General features: G+C 41.6%; 1 protein-coding gene across 1 annotated transcript in view; it reads left to right on the top strand.

Annotated features, from left to right (window-relative positions):
• The window catches only part of Gtf2f2 (general transcription factor IIF subunit 2), a 248,512-nt gene that overhangs the window by 76,704 nt on the left and 144,709 nt on the right, over positions 1-27,099 (top strand). Inside the window, 3 exon segments of the mRNA XM_045146038.1 lie at positions 959-1,032; positions 15,387-15,405; positions 15,834-15,978. Coding sequence (XP_045001973.1) covers positions 959-1,032; positions 15,387-15,405; positions 15,834-15,978 — 238 coding nt within the window.

Genomic DNA, 27,099 nt, shown 5'->3' on the forward strand with positions numbered 1-27,099 from the left:
CTTTCTCCTCCCTCCCTCTATCTCTCATTGAGCCCAGAGCCTTGTACATGTTAGGCAAATTGTTTTTATTTTTACTCTTTCTTTGTTCTAGAGATAGGGTCTCACTCTAGCCCAGGCTGACCTGCAGCTCGCTCTAATCCCACACTGACCTTGAACTCACAGTGACCCTCCTAGTGCTGGTGGTTAAAGGTGTGTGCCCCACACCTGGCAGGTAGGTACTTCACTACTGAGATTTACCATCAGTCCTCAGGTTCAGTTTCTTTTGTAGAGTGAGGACAGTGTAGTGATATTGTAGGGCAATTGGAAGGATGAAAAAGATGGCAATTGGGCGTGGTGGTGCACGCCTTTAGTCCTAGCACTTGGGAGGCAGATCACTGTGAGTTCCAGGCCAGCCTAGGATTACATAGTGAATTCCAGATCAGCCTGGCCTAGAGACCCTACCTCGAGAAAAGAACAAACAAACAAACAAACAAAAGGAATGCTGCATGTAGAACATCTAACATGGTATCTGACAAAGCTGGCTATGTTTCCTTCCTCTTTTCCCACCCTCTAGCATATTGTCTGACATAGTTGTAGTATAGTAGGTTTCAATGTGAAGAACATACACATAGTTGAACAAATTCTCTCAGCATCTTCTTTTTATTCCTCTTTTGGACTTTTCACTGTACTCAAAGTATCTTTTTTTAAAATCCCCAAATGTAGACTTTCTTTCCCACTTTCCAGCCTTAGAAAGTTTTAGATAGGAATGTAGTCCATTTTACATAGATTGTGGAAATGGCCTGGGTTTGAAATAGGCTCTATTATTTTTTTCAAGAACTTTTTTTTAGTGAGACTTTCCATAATTACAGGCTAGGCTTTATTATTTACTATAATAAGATTACTGTATAACCTTGAGTAAGTTATATGACTCCTTTGTACCTCAGATTCGTCATCTGTAAGGTGTTTTGCTTCATTTTAGGTTCCTAAATATTTGTCACAGCAGTGGGCTAAGGCCCCTGGGAGAGGTGAAGTTGGTAAACTGTGGATTGCCAAGTAAGTTACATACATATATTTATATATATAGCTGTCATTTTAAACATTTTTTCCCCCAAGGTAGGGTGTCACTAGTCCAAGTTGACCTGGAATTCACTCTAGTCTCAGGTTGACCTCAAACTCACAGCAGTTCTCCCACCTCTGCCTCCTGAGTGCTGGCATTAAAGGCATTCACCACCATGCCTAGCTGTTGTTGACATTTTTTTTTTTTCATTATTTGAGAGTGACAGACAGAGAAAAACGGAGGGGGGGGCGAAGAGAATGAATGGGCATGTCAGGACCTCCAGCCACTGTGAACAAACTTCAGATGCATGTGCCACCTTGTACATCTGGCTTACGTGGGTCCTGGGGAATCAAGCCTTGAACTAGGTTCCTTAGCCTTCACAGGCAAGCGTTTAACCACTAAGCCATCTCTCCAGCCCTGTGGCTGACATTTTAACAAGCTTGTCCAGATGATGATGTATCCTATAAGGAGACATGTGTACGCTTGCACACGACACATACTCACTCACATATCCCTAGTGACAGGTGGCATGAATATGAAGTTACTTTTAATGTTAACACTTACTCTAGTTTTCTTAGCCTTCCATTTCCTCTGCTCATGGTGTGAGGAGGTATGCTTGGGTTGGACGTAATAGCAAAGGGCCTCAGTAGAAGCCCTTTGCCACTCTGCCGTTGTCCTGTGTATAGGTGAGGAGGGAACCTCTAGTAAGCAGTGGCCCAGAGGCTTCAGAAGCTCAGCTGCCATCATCCCAAGACCTTGTGTTCGTTTTCTCCATATAGTTATCTTTGGTGCATTTTCCCTTTGGTATTAGAGGTTGAACCCAGGTCCTCATTCATGCTAGGAAACATTCTGCTGCTGGGCCCCATATTCAGCCCTTATCTACCTATTCTTTTTGTTTTGTTTTGTTTTGTTGTTGTTGTTTTTGCCAGGTAGAGTCTGACTCTAGCCCAGGCTGACCTGGAATTCACTCTGTAGTCTCAAGCTGGCCTCAAATTCACAGAGATCCTCCACCTACCTCAGCCTAGGATTAAAGTACTGGGATTAAAGGCATGACTGGCTCACATCCATCTTTTTTTTTTTTTTTTTTTTTTTAGGTAGGGTCTCACTCTAGTCTTATCTAGTCTCAGGCTGGCCTCGAACTCACAGTGATCCTCCTACCTCTGCCTCCCAAGTGCTGGGGTTAAAGGTGTGTGCCACCACATCCGGCTACATCCATCCATTTTTAATTCAACTAAACTAAGGCTCTCATGACTATTATTTCATAGAAATATCTCTATTTTTTTTAATAAAAAAGCAAAGATGGAACTTTAACAGGCTTTGCCAGAGACAGTTCTCATTGTGCTTTCTCTCACACAGTTGCAGGGCCCTGTAGGAACCCACAGTTCATTCACCTCCTTTCACTCCAGTCAAGTCACCTGGGTAGGTGTAGAGGTCAATGTAACTGCAGGCATCAGTGGGGGCCCTGTGGCCCCAGGGTTTCCAGCGAGAGCTGAACCCTTAACTGGCTAGAGCACCAGCTGCCGTACCAGTCAGCTGGGCTGGACAGTATGCTGAACAGTAGCCTGGTTCCCAGGGACCTTGGCAGCTGACACTGTATTACCAGAGACAGTGGAAACACCTGGTTGAAGAGGTATACCTGGTAGTGCTTTGGTAAAAGTGATTTTTCCACCTTTGGCTGTGCCAGCCACCAGGGGCTGAGCTGTGCTGGTGATACCCTGGGCCTGAATTTGTGCCACATAGGCACCTGTGACTGAGTTGCTTGGTGTGGCAAAATATCTCTTAACTGTTACCAGTAGTCTTCTGATTATCATTTAGCTTTTGTTAGGTAACCGACTTCCCTAAAACTTGGTGGCTTAGATCAAAAACCGTTTTATTCTTAGTAATTCTCCATGTTTGTTCTGGTTGGTGCTGACCTGGCGGGTCTTCCTGGATGGAGCAACCTTGTTAGTGTCTGTGGGTCCGTATTAGTGTGAGCAGTGGTATATCTTTCATCTCTAGCATCTTTCACTTGGCAGTGAAAGAGTTCTGATTGTAGAAGAAAGGAGATGCTCCAGAACATAAGCAGTTTGCTAAAGTTCCATTGCCAAAACAACATGACCAAACCATGTTGAAGGTTAAGATAGTAGGTTTCCATGCCATGTAATTTATTTTTACTTATTTATTTATATTCATGAGACAGAGAGAGGGAGAATGGGCACACTAGGGTCTCTAGCCACTGCAAATGAACTCCAGATGCACGTGCCACCATGTGCATTCAGCTTATGTGGAACCTGGAGAATCAAACATGGCTTCACAGGCATGTGCCTTAACCATTATGCCATCTCTCCAGCTCTTATTTTTGTTTTTTTCCAAGGTAGTGTCTCACTGTAGCCCAGGCTGACCTGGAATTCACTATATAGTCTCAGGCTGGCCTCGAATTCACCATGGTCCTCCCACCTCTGCCTACTGAGTGCTGGGACTAAAGTCATGTGCACCACGTCCAGGTGGCATGTGTATTCTTCCATGCATGACCTCGCTGATGTTTTTCTGTATAAAATAGTGTCATTGGGCTGTATACACCCAAAGTCCCATAAAAATACCATGTGTGTCTTTTGTTACATAGGTAACCTATTCTTGTTTTTATTTTATTTTTAAGACATTACCTTTACACAAAATAAAAATCATCCATTTTCCTCCTTCACTCTCCTTGAAGGTGGTGACAGTTTCACATGTGACCCTCCAGATTACATACTGATTATTTTGGCTTCTTATCATATGGGCACAGTTTTAAAACATTTTTGTTTATTCCACTGATCATAGCTAAGTATTTCTCAAGCCTCTTTAGGCTTAGTTTTGCTAACTCTGATTTTGTTTTCTTTGTCATTTGCTCTTAACATTTCACTTTAAAGCTTTGACTTACTATTGCCTTATTTTCCTTTAGTTCTTCCCTTGGGTAGATGGCCAATATTTCTGTCTCTTGTTTTTCCTACTGTAGTCACAGAGTTCTTTGCATAAGAAAATCCTCAGTAGATGTGACTTGAAATCCCTGTAGTCAAATCACTTTAATCAGTCTCAGTTGAAGAACAAGTGAATGCACCAGAATTTCTTAAAAGTCACTCTTGTGGCTGAAAAGGAGTTTCTATACTAATACAAGGGGCAAACAAGGGGTTGATTTTTTGTCTGTCTGTGTGTGTGTGTTAATGCATGCATATGTATAAGTATGTGGTATGTAAACAAAAGATCTAGCTACCTAAAATGGCATGTAATCAGCCTTTTTTTGGTAGAAGATCTAAATACATTTTAAACAAATATTTAATTTTATTTTTATTTATTTGAGAGGAAGAGAGAGATTGAGAGAGAGAGAGAGAGAGAGAATGAGAATGGGAGTGTTAGGGCCTCTAGCTATTGCAAATGAACCCCAGACCACTGCGCCACCTTGTGCATCTGGCTTATGTGAGTACTGGGGAATTGAACCTGGGTCCTTAGGCTTTGAAGGCAAGTGCCTTCCCTGCTAAACCCTCACACAGCCCTGAAATCTTGATTAGTTTATAGCCTTGCTTTAGCTTTTTAAATTTTATGTTACCTTCTTGATTTAAAATACTTGTCTCTAGTTTGATTTGTGTTATATTATGTTTACTGACAGTCTTAAACATGAAGTATATGTATATTGTTATTGTTTTTTCAAAGTAGGGTCTCACTCTAGCCCAGGCTGTCCTGGAACTCACTCTGTAGTCCCAGGCTGGCCTTGAACTCACATCAATCCTTCTTCCTCTGCTTCCTAAGTGCTGGGATTAAAGGCATGTGCCTCCATGTTTGGCCTATACTAGTAAGATTTTAAATATAAATGTTCCAGGTCATTTGGAAGTCCATCAGTAGTAAAAGTCCACAAATGAGAAAACTATGAGATATAATTTTTGTTATACAAATGAATAAATTCTAAGCAGTTTGTATTGTTGATAGGCATTGAAATTGGCATGGACTTTGTAAGGCAATCTGGCAACATGCACGTATGTCTGTACATATACCATATGCAGGCACACATACACACAGTATTGCTGCTCACAGAGAAGAATTTCCATCCCACTTCCTCCTCCACTGGTTACTTCCTAGCTCTAGCCTTGTCCTCATTTCTTGTTGGTGCCGTTAGAAAGAGAGCCAGACTTACCTGCAGAGTAGGACTGAGATAATGAGAGAGCTAGAACAGGGAATAACTCTTCAGTTACTCACTAGCAGTCTCATCAACTTCTAGGAATTTGCCCCAGGAAACAACAAATTAGTGAAGCAAAGATCATAGACATAATGTTAATGACCATTATTTTAGGGGAAAATTAGTAATGTCCTTATGCTCCTTTATAAGGGATTACTTAAAGTATGGCTATATTTTAAGGTTATTTAAAGGATTTATTTTAAAATATTTATTTGAGAGAAAGACGTGTGTGTGTGTATGTATGTATGTATATGTGTGTGTATATATATGTATATACATATATGTATATATGTATGTATATATACACATATATAATACACATATGTAAATATATCTTTATATATAAATATGTATATGTATGTGTGTGTATGTATGTGTATATGTATGTATGTATATGTGTGTGTGTGTATATATGTGTGTGTGTGTATATATGTGTGTGTATGTATATGTATACGTATACGTATACGTATACGTATATGTATATGTATATGTATATGTAAAGAGAGAAAGAAAGAAAGAGCATGTCAGGGCTTCTAGCCACCGCAAACGAACTTCAGATGCTTGTGCTACCTTGTGCTTTGGGCTTTATGCAGGTACTGGGGAATTGAACTTGGGTTGTTAGCCTTTACAAGCAAGTACCTTAATTGCTAAGCCATCTCTCCACTCTTAAAGGTTTTATTAGTCTTGAGCTACAATAATGTTAGAATTGTAAAAAAGTCTTTTCCTGAGCCATCTAAGAGTCAGTTACTGACGTCATGCCCTGTCACCCTTGACTGCTCTATAATGTATTTCTTATAAAGACACCCTCTGCCCAGTCACAGACTGCCTCTTCATCTCAGTCAATTACATTAAGTAGAACCACTGCTGGGCCTTAGCCATCAGTCAGGGTTAGCCTTTGTCTCGCTGTTGTTCCATAACAAAAGGGTCCAGTTTGGAATTTTAGTTGCCATTAGTTTCCTACATTTGTTCTAGAACATTTTGAAATCTTTCCTTGACCTTTGTAATTTACAAATGTCAACATGTTGATATTTACAAGGCAGTAATTTCATAGAATTTGGATTCCTCTGATGTTTCTTCACGATTATATTTGAGTCACATATCCTTGGCTCGAATATAACAAAGTGCAGCTGGGTTCTTCGGGTATTCTAGCCAGGCTTCATGCTTTTATTGTGTCCGGTTCCTGGTGCAATTACTCCAACTGCTTGATTAAAGGGTGTTTTCTAAGCTTCTTCGCTGGAAAGTTATTCTTTCACCTTTATGAATACTATGCATGTATTGTATAGTGGGTGATCCATCAAAAATTTTAGTTCATTTATTTTAGTATGAAACCAGATTTTGGTTTTATTCCGTGAATGAGTTAGTTGTCCTTTTACACCACACCCAGCAGCAGGACTTTCTTCTAGCTAGCTTCTGTGGTCCTTTGTAAATTCTGTTTTTGTGTGTGAATTCTTTTCTTAAAAAAAATATTATTTATTTATTTGACAAAGAAAGAGGGAGAAGCTGGGCGTGGTGGCATACGCCTTTAATCCCAGCACTTGGGAGGCAGAGGTAGGAGGATCGCCATGAGTTCAAGGCCACCCTGAGACTCCATAGTGAATTCCAGGTCAGCCTGGGCCAGAGTGAGACCCTACCTCGAAAAACCAAAAAAAAAAAAAAAAAAAAAAAAGAGGGAGAGAATGGGTGCTGTAGGATCTCCAGCCACTGCAAATGAACTCCAGACACATGCGCCCCCTTCTTCATCTGGCTAACATGGGTCCTAGGGAATCTAACCTGGGTCCTTCGGCCTTGCAGGCAAACACTTTAACTGCTAAACCATCCCTCGCGCCTTGTGAATTCTTTTTACTGGTTTAGTTTTGGTGGTGCTGAAGACTGAACCCAGGGCCTTACACATGGTGGCCTACCACTCTGCAAGCCCTGCCACTTAGCTCTATCTGCAGCCCTTCCTAAGTCTACATCTTAGTAAGAAAATGAAGCAAATGCATACATGTTACCGTTGTAAAGTTCAACAGTGGAATCCCCATGACTTTTTTGTATATTTTTTTATTTTTTACTCAGTCTCACTCTAGTCTAGGCTAGTTTGGAATTACTCAGTAGCTGGGCTGGCCTCGAACTCAGTGTGAGCTTCCTGCCTCAGCCTTGGGAGTGCTGGGATTAAAGGTGTGTGCCGCTGTTACCGGTGGTCTCTGGGAGTTTCCAGGGTCTTGGCATCCTACTCAAAAGAACTGAAGAAAGGGGCATACAAGTATTTATGCAGAAAGACACTTTGTTAAGAGCAAAGCGATAGAAAAGGTTGAAATACAGTGCCAAAGGGGACAGTAGGCCACTAGAGGAGAGTACTCAAGGGCAACATGAAGAACCAAAAGTGGCCTGGGGCTTCTTTGTAGGATGCTTTTGTTCTTTCTTTTTCTTTTTTCTCTTTGTTTTTCATGATAGGGTCTCACTCTAGTCCAGCTGACCTGGAATTCTCAGGGTGGCCTCAGACTCACTGTGATCCTCCTACCTTTGCCTCTCTAGTGCTGGGGTTAAAGGCGTCCGCCACCACGCCTGGCTTTTTGTAGGATTTTTAGGGGAGAATGGATCAGTTGTTAGGGGAGTAGGTTGGGTGGTCTTAAGGTTTGATTCACAGATAGGGGTTAAGTAATGTTTTTCTTTTGTATTGTGCATATTTTTAGCTGTTTTTTTTTTTTTGTTTTTTTATTTGAGGTATGGTCTCATTCTAGCACTGGCTGACTTGGAACTCTGTAGTCTGAAGCTGAGCCTCACAGCAGTCCTCCTACCTTTGCCTCCCATGTGCTGGGATTAAAGGTGGTGCCACTCTGCCCAGCTTGTACTGAAGTACCAAGACCCCCAAATGAAGTTGGGGTTCTCGGGAGTCACCCAGTGAGCCGAGAAAGCCGAGACACTCGAATGCAGTGACAGCAGGATTCTTTATTGTCAAGCGTAGGCAGGGACTCAATCCACACAGGCCGACACAGCGGGAGTGGGAGAGAGCCCCTTTCTTTTGGGGGAAGGGGTTCATATATGAATTTGAACAAAGAAGTAGGGGATAGATACATGATTGGTTGATTTAAATACTTCTGATTGGTTCGGGTTTTCGGTGGGCAAAGTTGGGGGCAGGAGCTAGGGGCACTCTAGGCAGATGAGGTAATCTCCATTGTGATGGGCTAAGCAAACAGTGGTTCTTTACAACTTTTGAATTGACAGGTTTATCTAAGCAGGTGGTTGGAGGTCAGAGGCCCCCGCAGTGGTGTGTTCCTGGAGGGTCTTGTGTGGAGAGTCCTCAGTTTCTTATCTAAGCAGGTGGTCGTGGTCGGAGGCTGGAGGCATCCGCAGTGGAGTGTTTCTGGAATGCCCTGGAAATGGAGATTCCTCAGAAACTTTAAGGGGAAAGGTGGCAATTAAGCACGCAAAGTTTACAGAAGCAAAAGTTGAGCACATTAGCCGGCTAGTTCTCTATCTAAATCAAGCCTGGGCCTTTCTACTTAAAATGGTTGTATTTGGCCTTTCAGTATGTGTTTATTACCATGATGAATATGACATTAATCGTATGTGCACCCACACATCGATATAAGATAGGGAATATAGGTTTCTCCCTAAAATTTAATGTAAAGAACAGAGTTTGTCTTGGTACACTCAAAACCAGTCCAGATTGGATGGCCCCCTGCATCTAAGAATATATTTCAGTGGGTGCTGATCATGAAGAATGGTCTCTAAGGGGAGGAATAAACCAGTTCACTATGTGAAGCAGTTGTACCGGCAGTTTGGTACAGGTGAGGGTCCCAGGTTCCCATCAGGTGGTAGGGGCATGGTTTAGGAGAAACGTATGTTTACCACTTAAGCCAGTAGTGTCCTAGGTGGCTAAACTATTCCCTTATGCTTGCCTGCCTCACCACCACACTCAACTAAGCCTTATTACCTTTTCATGTGCCTTCATCATTGATTGAACACCCTAGGCTTTCTGGACTACTCTTTTTACACTGTCCAAGCCCTGGGTCAGCCATTTCATAAGGAGTACTGGTTAACATAGTATTCTGAAGCTCATATCTGGATTCCTCAAGTGTCTGTGGCTGTTCCTTGGCTTCGTTGGTGAGCAGAGCTGGGAGTAAATGCACATGTGCCCACGCACACACTTTACTCTATTGGAGGTCCAGCAGTGTGCTTCAGGTTGTCCTGCTATAGGGAGGTCTTCACCCTGGGACAGTTATTGCTAAGCTGCTCCTTTGTGGAGATGCCCTTTCTTTGTCCACTTGAGCTCTGACACCTGAGAGGTTGTCCTCTCAGTCCTAGAGCATCTTGGCCTTAGCTGGACTGTGACTGCTATTTCCAGTCGGCTCTGCAGACAGCTGCCTGGCTTGCTCTTAGCGAATTGTTTTTGAGCTGAATTGTTCAGAAATCAAAAACCATCAAGTGTAATTGAAAGCTTGGTATTATTTATTGGTTTTCTTTCTTTTTAATATTATTATTATTTGTTTGGTTTTGTTTTTCAAGGTAGGGTCTCTCTCTAGCTCAGGCTGACCTGGAATTCACTATGTAGTCTCAAGCTGGCCTTGAACTCATGGCGATTCTCCTACCTCTGCCTTCCGAGTGCTGAGATTAAAGGTGTGTGCCACCACATCTGGTGTTACTGGTTTTCTTAACTGGGAAAGGATTAACGGTTGTCAGGAATAGTAAAACTTTGTGACCCCTTGATGGGGAAGTAGTTAGGTAGCCAGTTAGGAAAGGGAACCAAAAGGGATGTCAAACAGCCTGCTTTAGCATCTGATCCAGTTTCATCTAGTCAGCTTCTCTCACTCCCTCTTCAGGTATGCTGACCTTCCTGGGCCAGCTTCCTGAGCTTCCTGAGCCTAGACCAGTCAGTTCTCTCAGATTCACTGGAGCCTGAGGTAAAGCCCACCATAGTAAAACTATAAATAGATGCTTACCAAGTAGGCACAGTCCCTTTTTGACTGTTCAGCTCTCCTGAGATCTGAACTCCCAGGTCCCTGCTCTGGTAAGTGCTGTTGTAGCCCTAGCCCCACTGGGCTAGGGTGACAATAGGGAGGGGACTCCTACTTGCAACTGGACTCTCTGTCCCCTCCTGCCTTCCACATGGCAGGATCTTTTTGCACTTCTGTTAATTAATCTATTAATCTCTATGCACCTTACCCTCTAGCGTGTGGGTTTTAATTGTTTAAATTCATGAGACAAGAATCTGGGGACACCCCAGTTTATTGGTGTGTTGGCATATGTTGGCATATGGGTAAGGAACCTCAAGACCATTACAGGCTCATGTCAAATCCAAGAAGTATTCAATAGTGAACACAGATGATTAATAAATTATACTAAAAGCAAGAAGAACAGCTAAAGGACCCAGGTGTGATTTACCAGTATCCTCGAAAAGCCGAATGCACTAAGTGGCACATGCGTCTGTTCACTTGCAGTGGCTAGATGCCCTCGTGTGCTCATTCTCTCTCAAGTAAAATTTATATACATTAAAAGAACAACTGGAACTTGAAAAAATAGTTGTAGGGTGTTGAGAAATGGACAGAGTAGTAATGGAGAACTGCATAGTGTTATGAAAACCACTTGCTGAAGGATGGACCAGATACTTACTTCACTGATTTCTGAAGCGTCGTTGAAGATAACTGCAGGCCATCATTCACAGGGTATAGCATAGCTTTAAGTGGAACAGCAAAAGGCTATGTACATCATACATTTGCACACCAATGTTAAATACCTCATACTTTACACATGTAGACCATTTAAAGTCAGTTTTCAGTTTTTAAAAATACTAACTTTTGTTTCCTATAAAATTAATTCACCCAGAGCTCATCAGTCCCTCATCATTACAGCTAAGATGCTGTTATAACTAAATGGACATAAAAATGAAACTATTCTCCTTGCCTGTGTTCTTAATTGCATCTGGGTAATTTTCTACTTATCTAGACTGAAAATGTCAATGTGATCTTTAATTCATCCTTTCTTCTTGCTGCCCACTTCCAGTCATTTCCTTTTGTGTCAATTCTGACAGCTTAATGACCTACCCTTCTCTCCTCTTCACATTTCTCTACCACCTGGTCAAGCCTTCATTCCTTTTTCTATGGCTTCTTTTTTAAAATATTTATTTTATTTATTTGAGAGAGAAAGAGGAAGAGGGGGATGGGCATGTTAGGGCCTTCTGCCACTGTAAATGAACTCTAGACACATGTTACTTGGTGCATCTGGCTTATGTGGATCTTGGGGAATTGAACCTGGGTCCTCTGGCTTCTCAGGCGAATGCCTTTAACCTCTAAGCCATTTCTCCGGTCCTTCCTATGGCTTTTTGTGTTTGCTTTTAACCTCATTGCCTTTGCTCCATCTGTTACACTGGTGTCTTAAAGGCAGTTAAATCAAAGACCCCAGGAAGCTAAGTTCAGAAGTGACAGGGGGAAGGACTGTGACCAGTTCAGTGCTCAACCCAAATGCATGTCTAGAGGATTGCTGTCAAGATGAATTGGGGGCCAATTGCTCCCAAATCTTCCAGTCTTATAAAAGAAGCTAGCAATTTATATTTTTTGTGAAATCTTAAGTGTTTTCATTTCTTTTCTAGGTAGCTTCCCAATAAAGAGAAAATTGGCATTGCATTTTAATGTAGTAAAAGGAAGAAATCCTGCAATAAACAAGCCAATATTAAGAGTCCACACTTTTTACTGTGTTTGAGAAGCCCTTTACTGTTTAACTCCAGGCTGCTGTTCTGGTGTCAGATGCTAGATGCTTTCTACTTTCAGATGTTTACCTGGCCTGTTCCTTAGGCTGGAATTCTAGTCTTCTTTTCCTTGACAGTTCCTCAAGTGTAATGTTTTGTTATTTTGACCAGATGTAAACTGTCTTATTTAAATATGTTTATGGATTTGACCTAAATATTTTATTAGAACCTGTTTAGTATTAAGACCTACACTCATTCTATACTGTTTCTAGTTCAGTGCCTAATGAATATAGATGGCTTTTAATGATAAAACGAGTGAGTGATTGAATGAATGAATAAATGAAGGCATGTTGGAACTAAGTCAGGTGTTATGGAGAAACAGCAGTTTCGAATTGGTCTTCACAATTGTATCAGTCAACTTCTCATTGCTGAGACAAAATACCTGACAAGTCAGTTCAGGGGAGAAAAGGTTTGTTTTAGCTTACAGGTTACAGTTCATCATGCCAGGAACTTGAAACAGCTTGAAGCAGGGCCACAGTCAGGAATCAGAGAGTAATGGATGCTGGTGCTTAGCCAGCTCTGGAGACTCTCTCCTTTTAGAGACAGTGAGAGCAAGAGAGAGGGCGGGGGGAGGGACGGAGGAGAGAGAGAATTGGCGCTCCAGGGCCTCAGCCACTGAAATTGAACTCCAGACACTTGTGCCACCTAGTGGGAATGTGCGACCTTGTGCTTACATCACCTTTGTGCATGTGGCTTACCTGTGATCCAGAGAGTCAAACATGGGTCCCTTAGGCTTCACAGCCAAGCACCTTAACTGCTAAGCCATCTCTCCAGCCTCTAAGATATTTCTTTTATGATGAGTCTACATTTTACTTTATTTTTAATTATTTATTTGCAAGAAGGGGGGAGGGAAAATATGGGTGTGCCAGGGCCTCTAGCCACTGCAAATGAATTCCATATGCACACACCACTTTGTGAATCTGGCTTTATGTGAGTACTGGGGAATGGAACCCTGGTCATTAGGCATTGTAGCAAACATCTTAATTGCTGAGGCATCTCTTTAGCCCACCCCTGTCTTTTTTATCCAGTACAGGACTCCAGCTCATGGAATGGTGCTACACACAGTTGAGCTGGGTCTTCCCACCTTAACCTAATCAAGATAATCCTGCACAGGCTAATTTACAAGGTTTAATAAACTCCTGAATCAACTGGAGGACATCCATTCAAACCACCACACCTAATCTAGGCAGCCCTTCACAGGCGATTTCAGGTCCAGCAAGCTGGCAAGCAGTATAAACCACCCTAGTACCTTGGGTCCCCCTAGTCCATGTGGATATTTTCTGTAAGTGTTGGGCATCTTTGTCCATGCTGTTTTCTTGGTCAAATAGCATCTGTGGATCTTGATTGCCTGAAGAATAAATAAAGTCTGTGCCTTAAGCTATGATATTTAAGATCTTCCACAGTGTGGCCTCAATTTTCCTTTTTAATTATCTCTCACTGTTCCTTTCCGTTGGTCCTAGGGCTGAACCTAGTACTTTCACTGAGCTTTACCCCAGCCCTGTTGCTCCTTCCAGCCAAATCCAGTCACACGTTTGTAATCTTGATTGTTAACATTTTCTTGTAATGAAATCTCTTCAGATAGATACAACCAATGAAATAGTACGTGGATCCTGGTATTAAGTATGTACTCATGGGCTGCTGAAGGCTGAAAATGCTTAAGAAAATAGGAATTAGATGATCATTATTTGGTCAGTATATTAGGACAGGTTATAATATGTGATATATGTTTACAACTAAACATTCAGGATTAATGTAACTTTTTAAACATTTTTTATAACTTAGTGAACTTACACACACACGTGTGTATGTATGTGTGTATGGGCATACCAGAATCTCTTTCTGCTTAAATGCCAGATGCTTTTTGTGTCTGACTTTATGTGGCAGGGGAATTGAACCTGGGCTGGAAGGCCTTGCAAGCAAGTCCCTGTAACTACTGAGCCGTATTTTAAGCCCTTATAACTTAAAAATAGCTGGGGAAGGGACTGGAGAGATGGATTAGTGGTAAGGCATTTGTCTGCAAAGCCTAAGGACCCAGGTTTGATTCCCCAGGGCCTACATAAGCCAGATGCACAAGATGGTGCATGCATCTGGTGTTTGTTTGCAGTGGCTGAATGTCCTGACACACCCATTTATTCTCTCTCTCTCTCTCTCTCTCTCTCTTTCTCTCTCTCGCGGCCTTGTTCTCTCTTTCAAATAAATAGAAAAATTAAAGGAAAAACAGATTTTAAAAAAGGGCTGGAGAGATGGCTTAGCAGTTAAAGTACTTGCCTGTGAAGCCTAAGGACCCCAGTTCAAGGCTAGATTCCCCAGGACCCACTTAAGCCAGATGCACTAGGTGGTGCATGCATCTGGAGTTCATTTGCAGTGGCTGGAGGCGTGTTGGGCTCCTCAGGCGGGCAGGTAGTGCTGTGGAAGGACCAGGCCTGCTGGTTCCTCCCTAGGGGTTAAGGAGGAAGATGAGCGTACATATGACGACTTAGAAACCTGTTCTAGCCACAGGAGAAAAACCACACTGAGTCAGGAGTCTTTTCGAAGCAGGAACTCACAGGAGCTCTTTATTGCTATGAGCAGTTGCCTATATCATGTTGGGGACGAAAGCAGGGGATTTTAGGACGGGGGTTGGGAGGGGGGAGAGGTAAGGGCCAATAGTAAACTGTAATTATTGAAATGGTAATTTCAACTCCTGCGCGGAAGTGGCAGGCAAGAAGCCATTAGGCATTTTGCTGAGTCCTAGCTGGCCAGAGACAGGTCGCCAAACTTTAGCTAGACTCAGGAAGCTCCACTAGGCCTCACGCCTGGGCCTTTCAGGGCCCAAGAGAGGCGCATCCATTCTCTCTCTCTCTACCTCTTTCTCTATCTGTGTATCGCTCTCAAATAAATAAATAAATAAAATAAAAATAAAAACTCCTTAAAAAAAAAAAAAGAATAGTTGGGGGAAAGCCAGGCATGGTGGTGCATGTCTTTAATTTCAGCACTTGGAAGGCTAAGGTGGGAGGATTGCTGTGAGTTCAAGGACAGCCTGGACAGAGAGATCCTCATTCAAAAAAAAAATAAAAAAGAATAGTTAGGGACTGGAGAGATGGCTTAGTGGTTAAGCGCTTGCCTGTGAAGCCTAAGGACCCCAGTTTGAGGCTCAATCCTCCAGGACCCACGTTAGCCAGATGCACAAGGGGGCGCACGCATCTGAAGTTCGTTTGCAGTGGCTGGAGGCCCTGGCGCGCCCATTCTCTCTCTCTCTATCTGCCTCTTTCTCTCTCTGTCACTCTCAAATAAATAAATAAAATTGAAAAAAAGAATAGTTAGGAGAGGACCAAGGATAAATATTGGTCTCTGTAAATGTAATATTGTATGCAAATACAAACTAACATTTCTTTAGCTTTCTACTGCAACTTGGAAGAAATATGAAACCTAAATAATTTTAAATATTTCTCCTCTCTTAGGAATCAAGGAAGGACTGAGGTAAGATTTTTTTTGAGGGTGGAGGGTTCCATGTAGGATCTTGCATTAGCCCAGACTGACCTGTATTTCACTATGTAGTTTCAGGCTGGCCTTGAACTCATGGCGATCCTCCTACCTCTGTCACCCAAGTGCTGGCATTAAAGGTGTGCATCACCATGCTTAGTTTATGTGCTTGCTCTTAAGCATATAAATTAATTCTGCTGACTTTAAAGACCTTAGGAGAAATAATTTCATCCTTTTGCCATATTGGTCGATGAACCCCATCAAAGAGACACCTGGGGATAAATATTTCTATGCCATTTTAAAGGATGTTTAATAGACTACAAATGATTCATATTTTTAAATATGTATTGGATTTGTAGTCAAAATTTCTGTACTTAACTTTGAATCTAAATATTTTTATAAGCTCTGATTAGTGTGCCTGTTAGGTGTCATTTACCTTGAATGAGGATCTTGCAAACATTCACAATATTGGTGGCAAATCAGCTTCAGTCCGCGCTCCTAGAGAACATCCATTTGTCTTGCAGAGGGTTGGAGGACAGACATTAACAGTGTTTACTGAGAGCTCCTCAGGTAAGTCAGAGTGGCATTATTGAGTGTACATGTATAGATTTTCTGTCCCAAAGTGTGCTCCTGTTTGCTTTGTTTGTGGTCATTGCCACCTATTTTGTCTACCTCTGTTTCTCATGTCATGCAACCTTTTTGCTCTTCATTTTCTTGTAATTAATGATATTTTGGCACTTGCTTGAATATAGGCATCTAAGATATAAGCATAGAGCAGGTGGAGATTTGGTGTGTCAGTCTGCTTTCTAAGATGCTGAAGAATGATGTTCCCAGTTTGCCAGTTTATATGGAGCAAATATATGTTGTTGAAAAATACTGCTTACTATTAGGGAATGGATTAGTCTGCATTTGTGAGCTCGTGCACTTGGTATATTGAGAAGCTTTTATGTTGGATAAAGATGAACTTTTAATTGTATTAGCTTCTAAGAAGTGTGGTTTTGAAATTATGTGTGATAGCTATGAGATATTTTAGCGATCTATAGACCAGGAGCACTTTCTTCAGATTGTGAATTAATTATAGAGAAAAAAAATTGTTGCACATTGTCTTCATTACTTTTTAGGTTTTGTCACTTATGTGAATTTAGACTGTCACTACTAAAGCAGCAGCTCATCTCAGTTCACTGGAATTAATTTTCTCATACCTAATTCAAAAAGTTTTTGGTTATGTAAAGGAAAAATATTTTCTTAAATTTTTATTGTGTATGTGTATGTTTGTTTATGAGCATACCAAGGCTCTTACTGCTACAAACACACGCCCAGAGTCTTATACCACTTTTTTGTATCTGGCTTGTGTTGGCTGCTTGGGAATTGAACCCAGGCTGGTAGGCACTGTACACAAGTGCCTTTAACCTCTGAGCCATCTTCCCAGCCCCTAAAAGGATTTAAAAAAAAAAAATCTGATTCTGTTTTATCTCATCTGTTTTAAAACAAACTGTAATAAGAATGTCATTGTTTTTTTTTTTTATTTTTTATTTTTGGTTTTTCGAGATAGGATCTCACTCTAGCCCAGGCTGACCTGGAATTCACCATGGAGTCTCAAGGTGGCCTGGAACTCACAGCAATCCTCCTACCTCTGCCTTCCGAGTGCTGGGATTAAAGGCATGTGCCACCACGCCCGGCTCTGGAATGTCATTGTTTTATAAAAGGAATATCCTCAAAACATTTTTGTGGTTGTTTGGATTACCAATAGCTGCATAATATGAGCTAAAAGCTGGTCTTTTTTCTTTTGTCCTTGTTATAGAACGTAACAAAGTGATAAGTTACAGCTTGATGGACCTGAGGTCAGAGCTGCAGGGTTAGGTTCCCGGCATTGTTTTGGTGCTCTATGGTGTAGTGTAGAGCTACAGGCAGGGAGGGAATGGTAAATGACAACATCTGCAACATAGGCACTTTATGCTGGACAGGAGTAAGCCATTCAGCAACCACTTCCTTTCTGTGACATTCATTCAGGGTGCCGTGTGAACAAAGAGTCTGAAGGGAGTCTTTTGGTTGGTGGGATTTAAAGACTTGGTGACCCCAAGGTTTTCTCTTCCTCTGTGATAGTTCATGAAGAGGAAGAGATGTGGCACCAAGATGGGAAAAAGGAAGGTGTCTTGATAAAAATTTTGGTGGAAAAACATGAACTTCCTTTGTAGAAAACAGTATCTTATTTCAGTTGGTTTTATAGCTAAGTGGTTGATTTTTCCAAAGTATGATTTATCTCTAGTTGTGATTTTGAAAACCAATCTGTCCTCAAAAATTAATTTACAATAAAAAGTAATCTTTAGTTTTCCTCTTTTCAATTCTTTAGTGTTTTACCCGTTTTGAACATTTTGTGTTCCTGTTTCTGGTACCTGTGTGCTCCTAAGTGAGTGGTTTTATGATGGTTGTCTTGGCATGGGGTGTGGAAAAGGACCAAGACTGCCATCACTTCTGGAGCTTGAACAGTATGGTTTTGCTTTGTAGTACTGGATTGTTTTTTTGTAAATCACAAACTTGAGATCAGACTTCTTTGCTGCTTCTTTTAAATTTTATTTTATTTTTATTTGCGAGAGAGAGAGAGAGAAAGAGGGAGAGAGGGAGGGAGGGAGGGAAGGAGGGGGGAGAGGGAGAGGGAGAGAGAGAGAGAGAGAAGGAGTGAGAGAATGGGCACACCAGGGCCTCGAGCTGCTGCAAATGAACTCAAGATACATGCTCCACCTTGTGCATCTGGCTTATATGAGTCCTGGGGAATTGAACCTGGGTCATTTGGTTTTGCAGGCAAGTGCCTTAACCACAAAGCCATCTCTTTAGCCCTTCTTACTTCTTTTTAATGTCATTGTTCCTTGACCGTCTTTGTATCTGCTGTGCTTTATTTGTGAAATGAGTATAGTTATTATTTACATTTCAATTAAATATGAATATATTTAGAATACTTAAACAATGTTCACTAGATAGTGAATGTTCTAATTGTGTTATCCTTACTACTATTTTTTTTTAATTTTTTTTGTTTACTTTTACTTATTTATTTGAGAGCGACAGACAGAGAAAGAGGCAGATATATATATATAGAGAGAGAATGGGCGCGTCAGGGCCTCCAGCTGTTACAAACGAACTCCAGACACGTGCGCCCCCTTGTGCATCTGGCTAACGTGGGACCTGGGGAACCGAGCCTCGAACCACGGTCCTTAGGCTTCACAGGCAAGCGCTTAACCGCTAAGCCATCTCTCCAGCCCTCCTTACTACTATTGATATTGCCTGTTTTAAAACATTTCTAGATTTCTTTTTAAGGCCTGTGTATGTATTTGGCTCTATGTGGGTGTGTATCGCTTGATAAAGTTCAGCAAATGGGGATTTTTACATTCAGTGTTTCTCAGTGGCCTAGGTGACTGTGAAACAAAGCTCTAGAGTTATCCACTGTTAGCATCCTTCCCTACTTGCTGTTCCTAGTCATTAAAGCAGCCACTCCACAGTGCTTCCTGTGTCTCCTGAATAGAGGGCAAGGGCTATGAGTGCCATGACAGATGTAATAGGCTCAATATGTTTGCATATCCACCTTTTCATTCCTTTTCTTTTTGGTTTCTGTTTGTGGGAAGAACCATCATGCATGAGAGGAGATCAGAGGACAAACAACTCTGGGTGTCCATCCTTGCCTCCCCCTTGTTTGAAATAGGGTCCTTCCTTGCTCACTGCTAAGTTACTCAGGCTAGCTGGCTTATAAGGAGCTTACTGCCATCACCTGCCACAGCATTCAGCTTTTACATGAGTTCTGGTGAGTACTCAGGTCCTGACGCTTGCATGGCAAGCACTGAGCTAGCTCCCCAGTCTGTCATTTCTACAGGGCAGGACTGTAGTAGTCAGTGGAGGCTAATGTGTATATTGCCCAATGAAGCTACAGAGCCATTGCTCTAGAATTGCTTTCATAGGTCATAAACCTGCCAGAGTGTAGGTGACTAAGCTATTTTATAGGGAGTAAGCTCTCTAATTTGGAATAGAAATGAGCTCTTTATATTGAAATAGAAATGAGTCAGGCATTATTTTGAATATATTTACGTTTCCCTCATGTAGAACTGTACTTGCTTATTATAAAAACTTACTTTTCTAGGGTCTTTATTGAGCAGTGCACAGGCCTATAAAATGGGGAATTTATAAGAAATTAAAACATCACTTGAATTCTGTATGATAGAGTTTTAGTGTTAATAACTTTATTTCTTCTAGTAACATAATTTTTTTTTTTTTGGTAGTGTCCACTCTAACTCAGGTTGACCTGGAACTCACTCTGTAGTCCCAGGTTGGCCTTGAACTTGCAGTGATCTTCCTACCTCTGCCTCCTGAGTGCTAGGATTGAAGGGTATGCCACTATTCCCAGCAATTTTGTTCATTTAAAAAAATATTTTAAAATTTTAATTTATTTATTAGAGAGAGAGAGAGAGAGAGGGAGGGAGGGAGGGAGGGAGAGAGGGGATGGGCACTCCAGGGGCTCCAACAGATGCAGACCAACTCCAGATGCACATGTCACCTTGTGCATCTGCCTTACGTGGATACTGGGGAATTGAACCTGGGTCCTTAGGTTTCTCAGGCAAATGCCTTAACTGCTAAAGCATCTCTTCAGCCCCAATTTTGTTCTTTATTTTTATTTATTTATTTATTTTTTGGTTTTCCAAGGTAGGGTCTCACGTCTAGCTCAGGCTGATCTAGAATTCACTATGTATTCTCAGGGTGGCCTTGAACTCATGGCGATCCTCCTACCTTTGCCTCCTGAGTGCTGGGATTAAAGGCGTGTGCCACCACACCTGGCTTAATTTTGTTCATTTTTGATAGATCTCCTATCATGGTTCAACCTAATGGTTGAATTTTGCATATTTTAATATCTCCAGAGATGGAGTATGTTTTATAATACTTTCCCCTTAATTAAAACTCTGCATAATAGTAACATTTTTAAAAAAAATTTTATTTATTTATTTATTTGAGAGCGATAGACACAGAGAGAAAGACAGATAGAGGGAGAGAGAGAGAATGGGCACGCCAGGGCTTCCAGCTTCTGCAAACGAACTCCAGATGCGTGCACTCCCTTGTGCATCTGGCTAACGTGGGACCTGGGGAACCGAGCCTTGAACCGGGGTCCTTAGGCTTCACAGGCAAGCTCTTAACCGCTAAGCCATCTCTCCAGCCCAATAGTAACATTTTAATAAACCAAGTTGGTTTGTTTCTACCAGGAAGCATGTGTTGTATCTTTATGGATTGCCATGGGTTAACTCTTCTTCCATGTTGCATTTCTGCATGAGGCCCCTTACTTTACTGCTGATTTATAGGATCTCTATCATCTTTTATCCCCATCTCTGTAGAAATGTCTTTTGTAGTTTTCCTTTATTTCCTTCCTCATCTTGGGTATTCTGTTTAATATTTATTTATTTATTATTTGTTTTTTTTTCAAGGTAGGGTTTCACTCTAGCCAAGGCTGACCTGGCATTTACTATGGAGTCTCAGGGTGGTCTTCAACTCATGGCAATCCTCCTACCTCTGCCTCCCGAGTGCTGGGATTAAAAGTGTGCACCACCATGCCCAGTTTATTTATTTTTTTATTATTTGAGAGCGAGAGAGAAAGAGGCAGATAGAGGATTGGCACAGCAGGGCCTCCAGCCACTGCAAACACAATTCAAATGCATGTACCACCTTATGCATCTGGCTTACATGAGTACTGGGGAGTTGAACTTGGGTCATTGGTTTTGCAGGCAGGTGCCTTAACTGATAAGCCATCTCTCCAGCCCTGTGTTTAATTTTTTTTTAATTGACAAAACTTCCATAACTATAGACAATAAATCATGGCAACCCTCTCCCTCCCCCATGTTCCCCTTTGCCACTCCACTCTCTATCATGCCCCTTCCTCTCTCAATCAGTCTGTCTTTTATTTTGATGTCATCATGTTTTCCTCCTATTATGATCTATTATGATGGTCTTATGTAGGTGCTGTGAGGCTCTGTGAGGTCATGGATATCCAGGCCATTTTGTGTTTGGAGGAGTACATTGTAAGGAGTCCTCTCCTTCTTCTGACTCTTACATTCTTTCCAATATCTCTTCTGCAATGGACCCTGAGCCTTGGAAGGTGTGATAGAGATATTTCAGTGCTGAGCACTCTTCTGTCACTTCTTCTCAGCACCATGGTGCCTTCTGAGTCATCCCAAGGTCTCTGCCATCTGAAAAGAGAAGCTTCTCTAACCAAAAGTGAGAGTAGCATTAATATGTGGGTATGAACATTAAGAGAAGTGGTTACTGGGCAGTTTGGTGAACATAGTATATACATTTAGCCAGACAGCAGCATATGTTACACCCCTGGAGCTCACTCTTAACCCCTTAACCTAAAGCCATTTCTCCAGCCCTCTGTTTAATATTTTTACTTGCAACTTATGGACAGCTAGGTTTAGCATGTGTATGTGTGTTTATGTGTATGGGTGCATGTTCACATGTGAGGGCGTGTGTGCACATGTGCATGGAGGCCAGAGGCTGAGGTTGAGCACCTCTCCACCTTACTGACTGAGGCAGTAGTTTCTCTGTTGGATGCAGAACTGGCTGACTTGGCTAGTCTAGGTAGGCAGCTTGCCTAGGGGATCCCTTTTGTCTGCCTCCTGAGCCCTTGAATTACAGGTGAACAGCCACATCCACCCAGAATTTACATGTGTGCTGGAGATCCAAATGCTAGTCTTTATATTTGTGTGGCAAGTGCTTTATCCAGTGAACCATCTCCTCCGCCCCTACTGGCAGCTATATGGATTAATTTCTTTTTTTCTCTGTCATTGGCATCTCTGTTTTTAATCCAAAGTAAGTTGTCTTCTTTATAACTGCCAAATCTAGACAGAAGTCTTCATTCATCTGTTCCACACATTTTTTTGGCCCATGCTAGAACAGAACTTCTGCCCACTGGAGCAGCCTGTATGTGTAGGAGCAATGGCCACAGAAAGTCCTTGAGTGGAGTAAAGGACAGACAGGGAAAAGAGCGTGTCCTTTGTTGGAAGAACTAGGAAAGTCTCCCAGAGTACAGGTATTTGGATTGGACCTTGGAGAATGTGAATAACTTTATCAATAGGAGAAAAGGAGCAAAGATAAGATTTGTTTTTCTGATCTTCAAGTAGTCTGCTCTTCATCCTGCCTTTTCCTGCCTGCAGTACTGCTACATCTATTTATTTTATTGTATTTTTATTTACTTACTTGAGAGAGAGAAGGGGGGGAGGGAGAGAGAGAGAATGTGTACACCCGGGCTTCCATCCACTGCAAACAAACTCCAGATGAATGTGCTACCTTGTTTATCTGGCTTATGTGGGACATGGTGAATCAAACCTGAGTCCTTAAGCTTTGTGGGCATGTGCCTTAACCACTAAGCAATCTCTCTAGCCCCTGTTACCTCTATCTAAACCTGTGTAGGGGAGTCCTAGTTAAAGTACAGTGGAAAAGTTTAGCTGCAGACTAAGAGTCTAGTCTAGAAAAGAAGAAACTTTGAACTAGTAGGAAGTGAAAAAGACACAACTTGTAGAGATAATAGGCAATTTTGACAGCTTTTGGTGATGAATTGGTTGTGGGAGGTAGATTGAAGAGTGTGAAGTTTAGCATCACTTCGTGGGGGGAGGGCGTGCATATGTGCCATGGTATGCATGTGGAGGTCAAAAGACAGCTTCTAAGTATGCTCTACCTTTGAGTTAGGGTCACTTGCTGCTGTGAACATTGGCCAGACTGCTAACAAACATCAGACTAGCTGGCCTGCAATATTCTGCTTCTCATGCCTCTGCTTCCCATTGTCTTAGACACATTGGAATCACAGATGCTGGCCCAGGTTTTTACTTTATTTTTTTTTTTTATTATTGACAGCTTCCATAATTATAGACAATAAAACATGATAATTCCCCTCCACACACACTTTCTCCTTCACAACTCCACTTTATATCATATCTCCATTATATCTCTCCCACTCTCAATCAGTCTCTCTTTTATTTTGATGTCATCATCTTTTCCTACTATTATACTGGTCTTGGGTAGGTAGTGCCAGGCACTGAGAGGTCATGAATATCCAGGCCATTTTTTTTGTCTGGAAGATTGCATTGTAAGGAGTCCTATCTTTCCTTTGTGCTCTTACATTCTTCCCACCACCTCTTCTACAATAGACCCCGAGCCTTGTAAGGTGTGATAGAGATGTTTCAGGGCTGAGCATTCCTCTGTTACTCCTTCCCAGCACTATGGTGCCTTTTGAGTCATCCCAGAGGTTACCACCATCTGAAAAGAAAAACTTCTGTAGTGAAAAGTGAGAGTAGCATTAATATATGGGTATGAGCATTAACAGAGTGTTTACTGGGCAGTTTGGTGAGCATAATATAGACATTTAGCCAGACACCAGCAGGCATTATGCTTCTAGGGCTCATGACTTCCCCTGTCATAGGTTTTCAGTATCAGACATGTCTTCCTTCCCATAGAGCAGGCCTCCAGCCCAGTCTGTAGTTTATCTCCACTGATAACTTCTCTCTCTCCCATGGAGCTGCATTCAGTATAGTGTTTTCCAGCTTTCTGTCAGCTGGTCAACATGGAGGAGGTTTTTGGCTTAGCTTTAGCTAGATTTCTCAATGACCTTGCAGCCTTAAACATGTGGAATCTTCAGCAATAGGATCTTACCATCTGTTCTTGGTGGGAAACCAAGAGCCTCGGCAATGGCCTGTAATGTCTTGGGGGCATCAGAGACCTCCCTGTCCAACATTCCACTGAAAGATATCCCAGCCCTGATATTGAAAATTTTCTAGTAACAATCTATGGCTTCTGGATGTGCCATTGTCCACAAAAAAGTAGGTTTCTTATTCATACCCTCTTAGATTTTGATTAGCTTTCTCCCTACCCTTCCTTTATTCAATCTCTTCCCTTGACCTCACTTAGGTCTTTCCACCCCAAATAATCTGTTTTTCTACTTACATATATATAATATTACTCTCTTAAGTCCTGGCCTCTGCTACCGGGCTTTATTCCAACTCACATACAAGTCCAAACATTTGTAGGTAGGAGCCACACTCACTAAGTATAATCCTTTCCAGGTCCACCCATTTTCCTGAAAATTTCATTTCTCTTTACTTCTGAATAGAACTTCATTATATAAATGTACCACATCTTCATTATCCGTTCATCTATTGAGAGACATCTAGGCTAGTTCCATTTCCTAGCTATTGTAAATAGAGTGGCAATAAACTTGGATTTGTAAGTATTTCTAAGGCAATATGATGAGTTCTTAGGATATATGTCTAGGAGTGGTATAGCTGGATCAGATGGTAAATCTATTTTTAGCTGTCACAAGAACCTCCATGCTGATTTCCTCAGTGGCTGTACTAGACCACATTCCCCCCAACAGTGTAGAGGGCTGCTTCTTTTTCTGTAGCATCACAAGCATTTATTTCATTTATTTTCATGATGATAGACATTCTGGCTGTAGTGAGATAGAATATCAAAGTAGTTTTAATCTGCATTTCTCTGATGGCTAAGGATATAGAACATTTTTTTTAGATGATAATATGACATCTGTATTTGTTTGAGAACTCTAGTTAGTTCTGTGGTCCATTTTTTTCATTTTTCAAATTTTTATTAACAAATTGCATGTTTATAAAAAAAGATACCATGGTAATGCTCTCCTTACCTCCACTTTCCCCTTTGAAACTCCATTCTTCATCATATCCCCTCCCCTTCTCAATCAGTCTCTCTTTTATTTTGATGTCATGATCTTTTCCTCCTCTTATGATGGTCTTGTGTAGGTAGTATCAGGCACTGTGAGGTCATGGATATCCAGGCCATTTTGTGTCTGGAGGAGCATGTTGTAAGGAGTCCTACCATTCCTTTGGCTCTAACATTCTTTCTGCTTCCTCTTCCACATTAGACCCAGAGCCTTGGAAGGTGTAATAGAGATATTGCAGTACTGAGCACTGCAGTCACTTCTTTCCAGCACCATGATACCTTCTGAGTTGTCCCAAGGTCACTGCCATCTGAAAAGAGAAGATTCTCTACCAAAAGTGAGAATAGCATTAATATATGGGTATGAACATTAAGAGAAGTGCTTACTGGGCGGTTTGATAAGCATAGTATATACATTTAGTCAGACAGCAGCAGATGTTACACCCCTAGGGCTCAAGACGACCCCTATTGTAAGTTTTCAGTATCAGGGATGTATTCCCTCCCATGGAGTGGGCCTCCAGTCCAATTAGAGGGTAGTTGGTTTCCACCATGATAGATGTACCACTATTGCACCCATTGGCTCATTGGGCCTGGCTGGTCAATTATAAGGCTTGCAGTGTACACTGCTGAGTATCTTCAGTGGTGATTTCTCTTTCTTCCATTGAGCTGCATGCAGAATGGCTTCTTCCAGCTCTCTGTCAGCTGGTCTACATGGAGGAGGTTATCAGCTCAGTTCCAGCAAGATTTCTCATTGGTTTTGCTGCCCAAATATGTAGAGTCTTCAGCAGTAGGGTCTTACTATCTATTCCTGGTGGTAAACCAAGGGCCTCAGCAATGGCCTATAATGTTTTGGAGGCATCTGGGACCTCCCTGGCCAACAACTCACTAGAAGGTATCCCATCCCTGGCACTGAAAATTTTCTAGCAACAATCTATGGCTCCTGAGTGTTCCATTGTCCAAACAAGTAGGATTCCATATGATTTATTTGTATCCTCTTAGATTTTAATTAGCCCTCCCTCCACCGTTCCTTTACTCGATCTCTTCTCCTGACCTCACTTTGGGCCTTTTCACCCCCATTAATCTATTCTTCTACTTAGATATATACAATACCATCCTATTAAGTAACCCCTCCTTTCCTTTCTCTTCCCTTTATATCTCTTTTCTAGCTTACTGGCCTCTGATAATTAGTTTTTTCCTTCTCACACAGAAGCCCATTCATCTATAGCTAGGATCCACATATGAGAGAGAACATGTGACACTTGGCTTTCTGGGCCTGGGTTACCTCACTTAGTATAATCCTTTCCAGATCCATCCATTTTCTTGCAAATTTCATAACTTCATTTTTCTTTACCGCTGAGTAGAACTCCATTATATAAATGTGCCATATCTTCATTATCCATTCATCAGTTGAAGGACATCTAGGCTGGTTCCATTTCCCAGCTATTGTGAATTGAACAGCAATAAACATAGTTGAGCAAGTATTTCTAAGGTAATACGATGAGTCCTTAGGATATATGCCTAGGAGGGGTATAGCTGGGTCATATGGTAGATCAATCTTTAGCTATCTTAGGAACCTCCTCACTGATTTGCACAATAGCTGCACCAGGTTGCATTCCCACCAACAGTGGAGAAGGGTTCCTCTTTTTCCATATCCTCACCAGCTTTATGGTCATTTTTTTCATGATGGTAGCCAATCTGATAGGAGTGAGATAGAATCTCAATATAGTTTTAATCTGCATTTCCCTGATGAGTAGGTATGTAGAACATTTTTTAGATGCTTATATGCCATCCATATTACTACTTTGGAGAACTCTCTATTTAGTTCCATAGCCCATCTTTAATTCACTTATTTGATTTCTTATAATTTAATTTTTTGAGTTCTTTGTATATCCTAGATATTAATCCTCTATCAAATGTATAGCTGGCAAAGATTTTTTCCCAACCTGTAGGTTGCCTCTTTGCTCTATTCACAGTGTCCTTTGCTGT

Source organism: Jaculus jaculus, chromosome 3 (assembly GCF_020740685.1).
Source record: "Jaculus jaculus isolate mJacJac1 chromosome 3, mJacJac1.mat.Y.cur, whole genome shotgun sequence".
Lineage (NCBI taxonomy): Eukaryota > Metazoa > Chordata > Mammalia > Rodentia > Dipodidae > Jaculus > Jaculus jaculus.